The 12,767-nt window shown below is 44.4% G+C and overlaps 1 protein-coding gene across 1 annotated transcript in view; it reads right to left on the reverse strand.

Annotated features, from left to right (window-relative positions):
• Window positions 1-1,574: 1,574 nt before the first annotated feature.
• MEP1A (meprin A subunit alpha) overlaps window positions 1,575-12,767 on the reverse strand; it is a 35,044-nt gene continuing 23,851 nt past the window's right edge. The window contains exons 10-14 of the mRNA XM_032410224.1: window positions 10,299-10,514; window positions 6,760-7,233; window positions 5,867-6,040; window positions 5,063-5,363; window positions 1,575-1,728 (exon numbers count right to left, since the gene is read on the reverse strand). Coding sequence (XP_032266115.1) covers window positions 1,575-1,728; window positions 5,063-5,363; window positions 5,867-6,040; window positions 6,760-7,233; window positions 10,299-10,514 — 1,319 coding nt within the window. The remainder of the gene's footprint in view (window positions 1,729-5,062; window positions 5,364-5,866; window positions 6,041-6,759; window positions 7,234-10,298; window positions 10,515-12,767) is intronic.

Raw genomic sequence — 12,767 nt, forward strand, 5'->3', positions numbered from 1 at the left:
CATGACCTTCTCCAGACCTAGCTGGGAAGGCAGCGTGGGTTTGCAGGCTGTGAAACCCATGGAGAAAAAGCTGTCTATTTTCAATTTGGTCTTGGGAGACAGGAGTGTAGGCTGGGGGCTGGATAGTGTCTCATCTAATCTGAAAATTAAACAGTAACCTTTGTGTGCATTTGGCTCTAAAATATGTTCTTACCCATTATCCCATTTTATTACCCTGCCACCCCGGACATGTTAAAGTGGGGTGTGAGGAGGTGGTTAACTGCTACTTCCCTTTGACAGATTCGGGAACTAAGACCAAGAGCTTATGTGATTTTACTAAAATTGCTCAGCTGGTTAGATGCACCTGGCTGGCATACCTGACTTCCAGACCCATTTTCCATCGAAGCAGGTGGTGCCCGTAAACCAGCCCTCCAGCAGGTACCGATGACCTCAGGCTGGAGAGTCAGTCCCCAGGGGGTGTTGTTTCCACCTGCTACAAACTCTCCTCACACCTTCACATGCAATGGATTCTTCTTAACCCATCCTGTTATTTCCAGAATGGCCAGAAAGTGTGTACTTAGGAAGCTGGTACCCTTAAAGCTGGGGACCACTCAGGCTCCTTGAAACATACTCTGTTATTAAATGTCCAGAGCCAGCTCTTTGTGGAGCCTATACCAACTGGGCAGGGGAATCCTAGATTTCCTTTGACTTGATCTGTCTTGGAACTTCCTTGCCCCAGATAGTTTTATCTCCTTAGCAACTGTGGAAAGAAAGTGTGTCTAACTGCTTTAAAACTTTCTTCTACTAGCTCCTGTCAGTTTGTTAACATAATAATTTTATACTGGAATAGTATATAAAATATGCTTTAGACTTAAAAAGATCTGAGGAAGAGCTTTGGACAACTCTTCTACACACACACACACACACACACACACACACACAAAGCTGGATGCACAGAAGGTACTGACTAAATATTTATTGAATTTATAAAGATCTATTTTTACAATCAGAGGAGAAGGAAAGCAAATGCCGCAAAGTCCTACTGTAAGAAGGAATCTTTCCTCTAACACATAAGCCCTTAAAGAGTACTATTGTGTCTGATGAAAAACAAGTTTTTGATTTTAATATAAACAACATGTAGGTTTCATCACATATTTTATTTGCAGTAGAAATGAAAGTTTCTATAACTTAGTTCTTCATTCGTTATCAGTTCATTCATTCGCATTTATTGAGTTCCCACGATGGGCCAGCCAGGCACGCCTGGAAGCGAACATGGGAAACGCGGGCCTGCCCACGAGGAGCTTACAGTCGATGGGAAAGACAGTCGATTAAACAAGGGATTGAAAATGAAGTGTAATGAGTACTGTCACAGGACATATGAGCTACATTCAGAGCAGGGTAACAGAACCATGTGGGGACGGGGGGAGGGAAGGGGGGGCAGAAAAAACCAGAATGGTCACACAGGAGGCTGGAGGCTGCGGTCCTTGGAGGCCTGTTCAAAGCAAGGCTGATAACCACCCCCAAACTGCGCTGAGGTCCAGAAAGGAAGGTCTGAGTAGAGAAGGTGCTTCTGTGATCTGGCTGATGTCAGGTCACTACCTTGGCTTTTGAGAAAGGATGGAGATGATGCTGAAGGTCAAGAAGATCACGCCGGCCGTGCCTCCGATCAGCAGGCCCAGGATGCTGCCGTGCACTTGCATGGCCTGACAATGCTCCCCCGTGTAGAAGAAAGCATGACTGGAGACGCACCTGGGGGGGCGGGACAGAGGAGGGGTGTGGGAGGCACCCGAGCCCCCATTGCTTTGTAGCTACCAGCACTGACAGCCACAGGGGCAGGGGACCCTGACTGAGTGGCCCACATGCCTGACCCCGTTCCAAGGGCTTTATATGAGTCAGTTCAATCTCCTAACAGCCCCAGGAGGGGGTGGTTATTACTATTCTCATAACCTCATTTTGCAATCCTTTATTTATATCCAGAGAGGTTAAATCAGGGGCTCAAGGTCACACGGTTAGTCAGTGTTTCACACTTGAAGTCTAATCCCTGGAGGCCTGTCTCCAGACCAGGTGTCCTTGGACCCATCCCATGCGAGGCTCAGGAAGGAAGGTTTGGGGCATTTAAAGAATGTGTGGCCCACGCGGGTTCAGACTGCAAGTTACGAGGGAAATTCTCCAGATAGAGTCTGACCCCAACCATTAGCTGGGGCTCGAGAACTTCCAGATGGTGTCCATTACAATGTTGCTGTAAGGTGAGGATCCTACCAGCTATGTCCCAGGCCGCCCCAAAATCTGCGAGATCACGAGCACACTTCTTACTGCCTTGTTTGGGACACAGTCACACAGGGGCCGCCACACCTCGGGTTTGCTTGTTTGTGTTTTAATGTCATCTGGTGGGGAGATCAACTAATCTCAGACCCAAGGCATGGGGAGTGATGTTTCCTCGCTTCTAGGGTAGCAATTCCAGCCTTCATTTCAAACAACATTCTCATCGCAAAGTCTAACCACAGAGCCGAATGTGACAGTCAGAAGTCACGGACTCTTTTTACTCATTCTGGAACTATTTTACCTTCCTCATCACTAGCCTAGACATTGGCTTCTTAAAAATCAGTGTGTAATAGGGGCGCTTGGGTGGCTCAGTTAGTTGAGCATCTGCCTTCGGCTCAGGTCATGATCCCAGGGTCCTGGGATCAAGCCCCGCATCGGGCTCCCTGCTCAGCGGGGAGTCTGCTTCTCCCTCTCTCTCTGGTTCTCCCCCTGCTTGTGCATGTGCTCTCTCTCTCTCTTTTTCTGTCAAATAAATAAATAAAATTTTTATAAAATCAGTGCATAATAGCAAGTTCGTTCAATTTTTCCCTGGCCTAGTCCCCTCCAAATACAGTTTAATGATATTCTCGAGGATTCCCTTAGAGGAGCTTATCCCACAAACTGCAGGTTTGTGGAAGAGGGATGCTTTGGTTGAGCAGAGGGTGATACACAAGTGGGAACCACTGGTCGTCCTTACTCTGAGGGTGAGGCTAGTTGGGGCACATATGGAAATCTGGCATCCAAAGCCCCAACGGCTGAGAGGTGCAGACCAATGGCTGTGGAGCCCTCAAGAAACAAGGAGGTCATTCTCAGATAGAAGGAACCAGCGCTCCTTGGAAAAGTGCTTTATTCCAGGGCTGGGATGGGGGAAGTAAAAGATAAGCTGGGAGTATCCTGTGGTGCCAGAAAGTAAGACTGTGTTCATGAAACAGTGAGTGGGTGCTGAAAGGGTACAGGAGCCAATATGGGAGAGCTCTCAAAGGCCAAGGCCAGGATGCCATGAGCTACAAAGGCAAGACTGACATTATGCAACTATGGCCCAGAGAAGAAAGTAAATGTTTATGTGCCCTTCATGATATAAAGACATGCATGAGTCCATGAATCGGGAGGAGTGGACCATTATTCTTTACATGAGAATTTCACTTACTGAACACGGAGGGAGTGGGGGAGATGGAAAATCACCACTGGAATATTTCAGGGCGACTGTGGCAACAGGTCCACCAAAGGATGATGACACTAGTGGGTGAGGATTCGAGAAAAAGCGGGACGCCTGCATGGTCTCTGAATGTCTCTCCCAAGACATGTATTAACTGCAGAGTGAGGAATGGACACCCCGTGACCCGGTGATCAAGGTTACTATCACCAGTCTTAACTCCTCGGACATCACGTGCCCCTTGAATGACCCACCAAGAGGGGCGTACCTCATCTTTGCTCTTCTTGCCAAAAATGTACGATCTCAGTATAACCATGAGAAAACATGAGACACACCCAAATGGAGGAACAACTTACAAAATAACTGAGCAGGACTCTTCAAAAGTGTCAAGGTAGCGAAAGAGGAGGGAACACTGAGGGGTTGTCCCAGCGTGAAGGAGGCCAAGGAGACATGAAACTGAGTATAATGAAGGGCCCTGAATTAGATCCCGGAACAAAAAAAGGACATTGGTGAAAAGAATGGAGAGATCTGAATGAGGTCTGTAGTTTAGCGAATGCTATTATTAATTGCATTTAGTTGCATTAATGTTCATTTCTTGGCTTTGCTAATTGTGATATGGTTGTGTAAGATGTTAACATTCGGGAATGAGAAGCTCTGCAGTATTTTTGCAAATGTACCTGTAAATCTAAAATCATTTCAACATAAAAGCTTAAAAAAGAAGAAACAAAGTGGAGATTGAAAAGGACTCAGAAGAAATGTAGGTCTTTTGAGCCAAGCAGGCTAGTCCCTACCTCTGCCATTATTCTGCCAAATGAAACTGATGCTTCTGTCATCACGTATATTCTTTTATGAAATATTTTATGCAAACAACAAACATTATAAAAAGAAATATTAAATCTAGCAAACTGTGCAGACAGGCAGACTTGGATGCAAGTCTCAGCTCCGGTATTTGCCGTCGGAGAAATGTTAGACAAATTATTTAGCCTCTCTAAGCTTCAACTTCCTTATGCACCAAATGGGGAGAAGGAGGGTCCTTATGTCACAGGGTGGCTGTCAGGAATAATTTAGATCATGCATGTATACTGCTCAGGAGAGCACATGATACATAGTAAGCAGTCAAAAACTATCAGATATTCTTATTACTATTATTGAAAACGTAACTATAATCATAGTACAACAGAACAAATAGATGATAGAAATAATAATTGATAATTAACAATACCATTGGCAGTCAGTAAAGATTTAAGCTTGGTCCCCAGTCCCACTGAGGCAGGTCATGCATTTCCTGGGCTAACAGCTCTGGAACATTTGTGAGCACTGCAGTGGAGTTCAAAATCCCAACAACGTTCAAGATGTTTTTGACCACGTCCCAGAGGTGGGCAAGGGATGAAAGTCAAGATTTGGGAGATTTGGGGCCCCTCTGCCCCGGCAGGACCCCAGCTATGTCCTGACAGCATAAGCCAGCTGATTCAGAGCACAGCTTTGTGGAATCAAGGACAGCCGTGTCCAGGTGGCCCTCTGAAGTACTCATCACCCTAACCTGAGAGCGGTGTCTTTTACCAGGTTAAGCAAATGTTTAGCTCACCCCTGCTGACCTGCCCCCTGCCTCCCCTCAGCCACAGAGCCTACCTGCAGCTCGCCATCCCCTTCACGTTCACACAGATGCCTTCATTTTGGCAAGGATTCGGGTCACACGGATCTCTGAAGTACTGTGGCCAGTTGTGGTCTTCCAGAGGGCCTGTGTTCTCCACTGACCGCTTCTGTCGGCTGGGCTGCCCCTGGTCCAGGCTGCTGGGGAGCGCTTTCTCTAACAAGACCTTTCCCGAACCTTCTTCTGAGGCCTGCTGCTCCTGGTCCTGGAGAACAAGGCCTTGGGGAATCAGCCTTGTGTTTTGAGTTGGAACTTCAGTGTAGTTAAGGTAGGTGATATCTTGAGGAAATAGACAAAGGGCAGTGAGGAAGATCTGCAATTAACATCTGACTACAATTAACTTCCACTTCTGGAGAAAGTTCCCTGGTGGACTCCATGTTTAGTGACATGGAAAGGTGGTTTGAATCCAGCTGATTCTCATGCTAGCTATTTTTATTTTCAGAGTAATCCAATCACATTTTTATTTATTATAACTTAAAAAAAGAAGCAAAAAGCTAGCATGGATAGACTGATCAAAACTAAACTGAAGTTAGCAAATGGTCATATCTGATAAATTATCAAAAAAGATGACACCAAAGTTTTAGTTTCTCCCAAGACCCAGTTAAAATAAAGATGTGAGTCTTTGAGCAATAGCTCTCCTAGAGCATATCTTTTTTTTTTTTTTTAACCTGGTCCTCAAAAAAAAAAAATCCCATCCTCCATGAGATGCTCAAAAATCAGTGCAAAATCAGCAGAAGCCCCAGAGCATAGGATTCGTTATTCAGGAAGATCTGCAAACATACCTTCAAAGTCCACAAAAAGTATAAGGTCGTCATTTTTAAGGAAACTCTTCCTTCTTAGCATTTGGTGGGAGATGACACTACTCCAGCCCCAGTCAATGCTTCTAAAACAATCACAGTCCTTATCATAGGATCCCATGATGGATGGCCTGTCCCAGATGACAGAGTCATTTATTGCTGCAAAGTAATAGGTAACATAACATCACATTACCTCTCTATACTTCACTCTCCAACCGGTCTTTAATGAGTATATAGAGCTTTGTTAGAAAAAAAATATGTTGGAAAAAATCAGATTATTTACGCTTTCTAGGAAAATTAAAACTCAGAATTGGGAAGGGGGAGGGGCAGGAACCAGAGCTCTGAATGATCAAATTGTCCATTACTGAGTCACTTCCTCAGTGAAGACGAAGGGACAGTGAGAGCCCCTTCCTTTTAAGGCTTAAGGCTTTTCATGTGAAAAATAAAAAAGTCTGCCCATTTCTTTTTGATACGAGTTTATTTCATTAACATACTGACAGTCACTGATATTTCAGGAGTTAGCGCGTTAGTTCTGCACAGAGGCTAGCAAATTCTGAGTATTTGATAAATGATGGTCAGTATCTCTCTTCTCATTTAGACTGCGTTCAGTGAAGCAGGAACTGCCTGGCTGGCTTATATTCTAGGTACCTGGCACTGAGTTTGGCACAGTGAAAGCCCTTAATAAATGCTGGATAAGTGAATTTGGAAAAGAGATGGGAGAAAAGATGACATTGAAAATGTGACTTAATATTCCAACATGACCATGTTCCTGATTTACCCAAGGAGGAAATGTGAGAGGAAGATTAATCTCTTGTATACAGATGGGAGTCATATCCACCGGCCCTTTCGGGGTGAGCAGCAGATTTTAGAGCACCTACCTGAAGATGTCTGGGACTTGGAGGTAGTGAACACCATGCTTGAGGACATTCTATTCCTGGCATCAGGTTCCTGGTCGAGGATGGTCATTACCGCCTGTCTGTTTTCCACTGGCCATTCCAGGATAGCATCATTCTCCCCACTGCATAGGTGAAAAGCAAGTCCCAAGTAGCCAGAGCTACTGGAGCTGAATCTGCCATTTGGGTATAAGGTCAACCCAAAACCATATCCCTCTGAGTTGTAGAATCGAGGGCTCAGGAGCTTCTTCCCTGGAACCGTGTTCTGAAGGACCTGGGAGAAATTCCGTATGGTCCAAACGCCCGTGGGGCATGGGGTTTCCGTCAGAGTGATATCATCCAGGTAAATTCCCCCATTTGAGTTCTGGGGGTCACCTTTTGTGCCCTGGAACATGTAGCGAAACTTCTTTTCTTCTCTGAGCGTCACATGGGCAATTTTCCAATTTTGGTCCAAATCTCCTGAGGACAGAGAAGAAGGTTGGTGACAACTGTGGCCAACATTTATTAAGCATGACCTATGAGCCTGGTAGCACGCCAAGTGCTTAAAAGATTTTATTTGTTTGTTTATTTATTTATTTATTTGAGAGAGAAAGAGAGAGAGAGAGAGTGGGAGGAGAAGCAGAGGGAGAAGGACAAGCACCCTCTGTACTGAGTAAGACCCTGAGATCATGCCCTGGGCTGAAATCAAGAGTTGGACGCTTAACTGACTGAACCACCCAGGCGCCCTGCATGCCAAGTGCTTTATATGAATTATCTAATTTAACCCTCACAATATCCCTATGAGATAGGTACTGTTGTAAACTGGTTAAGGAACTTTTCCAAAGTCACATACTACAGAGGGAAAATAGCTATAGAAAGATATACTATGATTTATTTTAATATTCATATTCAAATCTTAATCAGAATTTGTTTTCCATTATTATTCAATTCCATAGGTTCTGTGTTTCCCCCGGGTTTCATGGTATAAATGCACCCCATCCCCTAATGTTTGCACTGAATACCCAAGTAATAGGCTGAACCGTAAAAATAGTCATTTTGTAAGCTCGAAGTCAAATAATGGTGATTTCATATGGTCCAACCTATGACTTGATGCCAGAGAGATATATGGTATGCTCTAGAGTGAGTGTTCACATACAGGACTAGTTGGATCTCCCCTACGCAATACTGACTCACCCACTAACATCCAATATTTTCTCTTCATATTATCTGAAGTCCCAACAAGTAGGGAATCCATCCTTTAAAAAAATAATAATAATAATACAAAAAGAGTTACCACTATCCAGATATTCACATTCTAGTGAAAATTAGGTTTACTTGTTTTTTTTCCTGAGACTGAGCTGGAAGTGAGAATTTTGGCTAAAGAGCTGAGATAAGAAGTTGAGAAGGATGTTCTCAAACATGGGGTCCAGTGCTTCACAGCATAAGAAACCAGAAAGGAGCTTGAAGGTCTAGAGAAGGAAACCTCCAGGCCAGAGCAACTCATAATTCCCTAGAGATCTGCCCCTACTTTCATATTCTGACAGGGTGTATCTTAGCACTGCGCTCAGAAAGGAAAAGAAAAATGCTACATTCCAAGTGGGGATCCTGTTGGCTAAAATGAATTCAAACAGATGAGTGTTACCGAAGTTTAGTCTGAAATGCAATTGGCCAGAGGGCTTCAGAAGTATTTTTCCTCTTTCTGTGTGTTATAACCAGAAATCTACATACAGAGTTCCACTCCAGAAAACAGAACATTGTTAGATCTGTCCCTCGAAGTCGTCCTTAGAATGACTGAGAGCAAAGGGAGATCAAGGCACTCTTCAGTCTTGGGAGAGCAGAGCACAGGCCATGTGGTTAGGTTACCTACACGTAGGGGAGAAGGGTGAGGAGAGCACATCGACCACATCTATAACCTATGAACTGATGTAAGTACCGTCTCCTGGGGACGGGACTGCAGTCACGTGGAGGACACATGGATCTGAGATGTAATGGGTGTCAGGATGTCTGGAATAGGGACAGACACACAAGATTTTTACTAATTTACTCAACAGGGTTAAACCATCTTCATATGGATTGTCACCTTGAGATTGAAATGTGGGAACATGGTACTGGAAGGAAGACCTGAGGGTCCATTACCATGTAGGCAGAGACTCTTAGAGGGCACCTAGCTGTCATCCTGTTGCAGAACCTGGACTGGATCACCCAACGGAAGAACCAAGCAGCACTTGGAGATCTTGGAGGATAGGAGATTTATTTAATGCCGGCAGGCTCAGAGGAGAGTGGTCTCCAAAGGTCTGAGCCTTGAGCACAAACAAAAGGGGTAATTTATACACTCTTACTTCCACATACTTGGCACTTTCAGTGCATGCGCGAAGCGGGGCAGGGAGAAGAACCCGGATGATCCCCAGGGCAAGGACTGGGACTCTCTCACTGGGTCAGTCGGCCATCTTAGGACACAGATTTCCCTTATCAATCCCTCCATTTGATAAAGATGCTCTGTACATTTCAGCCAGAAAAGTGAACCCCTCAAAACCATTATCTGTAGTACTCCCAGGCAGCCCATGGAGGCCTGGGTAGAGGTGATTCAGACACCTGTTCTAAGGAGTGACCTCTAAGGAAGCCTCCACACTTCAAGAGCAGCAGGTTCTCCTAAAAGTACTCAAATGATGCTTCCTCTATCAAGACTCGTCTTAATTGAGAAATTCTTTGTTGAATGGAAAAAGAGGAATGTGTGTCTCTCCTTTTCTGGTTATGAATGAACCATCACCACCACAAAAGAATGTAAAAACTTAGCTTTATAACCCTGATCTCGACCTACACCTAGATTACCCTCAAATCCAAGTACCTCCCTTAGTATTTTAAGGTTTTCATGCTGACCCTCTTATAGAAATACATAAAATAACCCTTAGGAATATGTAAATGATGGTAATGAAGTTAATACATACACACGTCCTAATTACCTCCAACTTCACAAGTAGGCTTCATGTTAGTTCAGTGTATTAAATAATGGTACTATATTTTGGCTAATTGAATATAATAATAAATAAATAAATAAATAAATAAATAAATAAATAAATAAATGTATTCATTCAGTTTTTTGAAACAACTGAAGAAACGCTTGTCAACTACTGAACCATTCTCTCTAGCAGCACCAGCTTTTATTTCCAGCTCTACCCCCAAATCACCCATTTTCTCTGCCCTGGCTGTCTCCAGAGCTGTAGTGAAATTTGGATTTCTATGTTCTGATTGCCCCTTACACAAGTATATTTCAGCCTCACCTAAATTCTCGATGCAGTTTCTGATTTCTGAGGGCTTAAAATATTCATGGAGGGGTTAAAATGTACCAGATGTTATGCTGGGCTCTTAGAAGAGGAGGAGGGGGATGGAGGAAAAGCGAGGAAGAAGAGGGAGAGGAGGAGGAAGAGGAGAAGAAGAAACAAAGAGAGGGGAGGAATCAAGCAAAGGAAGGGGAAAGGGAAGGAGAAGATGGAGCAAGATCCCAGACTTAAGCCAAAATCAGGCCCTGCACGAGTGTCTCTAGGTACCTTGGAAGGTCTGCACCTTGACCAGCTTGCGAACATTGCCGGTGCCGTCATCCCTCTTGACCCAGATGACCAGTTGATCTGAAGGGCTTCCTGTCATTTTATAGAAAAACTGCAGGCACTGCTGCTTCCTCTTTGGGTAGAGAATCCGAGACTCCAGCAGGGCTGCCTCTTCTGCCATCCCCGAGCTGGTGCTGAAGTGCATGAAGTAGCCGGCTCCTGTGGGGAGAGCAGCCCATTGACCCATCTCCACCGGTCCATACCCTGGGGTGTCCCATGCTCCCGCAAAGTTACCCAGGCAACAAAAGCCAGAACTCTTCCGGGGAAAATGAAAAGAAGGTGGTGTGTCTTCTTTCGGTTTCCATGGACAGACTCCCTGGCAAAAGCCCCAGCTCTCCACTGCCTTTGTCCCCAAGTTCGTGAAATGTATTCCTCTGACTTAAGGAGACACGGGCTTCAAGCAAAGTTTGATGAAATTTAGTGTCCTTGAGATGAATACTATTTTCCTCATTGGCTTTCTTGTTTAGAGACCCATTCCAAGGAAAAGAGCTCATCTGCTGGTTGTAGAACAGACTATGGGATTCCAATGTTTAGGGACTGGAATTAAAGTATTCACAATGATAAGGGTTCAGTCTCACCCGTTCCTAGCCTGTAATTGGATGTATTATTGGTGGTGAAGAATCATCTTTACTGTGTCATAAGAAGGGGCATTCAAGGGGAGCCTGGGTGGCTCAGTTGTTAAGCATCTGCCTTCGGCTCAGGTCATGATCCCAGGGTCCTGGGATCGAGCCCCGCATCGGGCTTCCTGCTCAGCCGGAAGCCTGCTTCTCCCTCTCCCACTCTCCCTGCTTGTGTTCCCTCTCTCGCTGTCTCTCTCTCTGTCAAATAAATAAATAAAATCTAAAAAAAAAGAAAGAAAGAAAGAAAGACCACTGAAAAGGAGGGTGAAAAATGTCTAGGTTTTTAACCAAGCTGAGGTTTGCTCAACTCCTGTATCTCAGAACTCTCTCCCCCCCAAATTAGCAGGCAGCTAAAGGAATATGTCATTTGGAAAATCAGCACATCACAGTGAAGCACAAAGAACAATTCTCGCATATAAAGAAGTCCTTTAAACTGTCCTCCAGAATTCAACTTCTTACCAAAGTATCTACTCAAAATATCTCACAAAGTAAAAACGAAATGAGCATCTAGTGCAGTTCTAGGTACATTGGCAATATGGCTCTCTGCTTCATCCTGCCTCATATGTGGGGCATTGAACCTTCCATGATGGCAGCAAGCATAGTGTTTGAATAGGCTTTCTACAAAGCTTTAAAAATATCTAATGGCTTTAATATTATATCAGGAAAATGATATTTTCTTGCATGTTATTCTCAGTACTTGAACTTACTAGCTTGAGCTCTCGGCATTGCGAATTACTGAGTGCTTGGGTTAAATAAAACAAGAGCTCACACGGCTATGATCCTTGCTGAGGAATTCCACCCAGGTGTCCTCACGGGTAGGAAATGAAAGTCTAGTAACCCAGGCTTGGGAGTCGGGAGACCTGAATTCTTGCCCAGGCGCTGCTACTAATTCGAAGGTGTCCATTCATTCTCTCCTGGTTTCAGATGGGAGGTGGCTTCTATCCCGAGGGATCCTTTGTGCTCTTTGAGTCTAAACATCTACCTCAACACCACCAGTGCTCTCTAGCAGAGGGAAAGCACCACCATTAAATGTCTCCTGTGGAAGAAGCATAATGGCTGCTCAAGTTAACCTGGTAAAAATTTTCTAGATATTTCTTCTGGGGTATGGTCCTTTCCTTTCCTATTAAGGTGCTGGAACGCTGTTCTAACATGTTTCCCTCCTAAGACGGTCACTCTTCTGTTCAGCTGGAAATTGTATAGTAGTCTAGCAGCAAGCCCCCAGGAGAGATTGGATGAGATACTATAATGGAAGTCTAGAGGGAACTTCAGACTTAGATCACCCTTTGGACACATGAGATTATGTGTTTGATAATATGATGGGTGACAGAGACTTTCACCTTTTGCCAAGGCTGGAGGAAGAGCTGCAATCGTTTGTCACCTCTGACCCCAGTGGCCTGACATCTGGGTGACAAGCTGGGTCCCTTCTATGAAGGAAATCCAACCAATTCACACAGGTAGGGACTGAGGGACTTTGTAACAGTCTAGTCTTTAAAAACTGATGATAACCTATAGGGTTGAGATTATTTCTGAGACAAGCACAACATAAAAGGATGCTAAAATAGAAATTTAAAAAAAAATGGAACCTCTAGACAGAAAGGGAAGATGGGAAAGAAATGGAGAGGGAGGTTGCTGGTCTGCAGCTAGAGGGTCTCCATGCTTAGCTCCTTCCATCCTCACTGGTAAGTATCAGCATCTTGGACCAGTCAGAGAGGCTTACAAAAGTAAAGACTTAAAAAAAGACACCAACAAAAACAGTTATCTGTGGTTAGAATCAGCAAGTGGTGGAGTCAGA

This window comes from Phoca vitulina, unplaced genomic scaffold (genome assembly GCF_004348235.1).
Source record: "Phoca vitulina isolate PV1807 unplaced genomic scaffold, GSC_HSeal_1.0 scaffold11, whole genome shotgun sequence".
Lineage (NCBI taxonomy): Eukaryota > Metazoa > Chordata > Mammalia > Carnivora > Phocidae > Phoca > Phoca vitulina.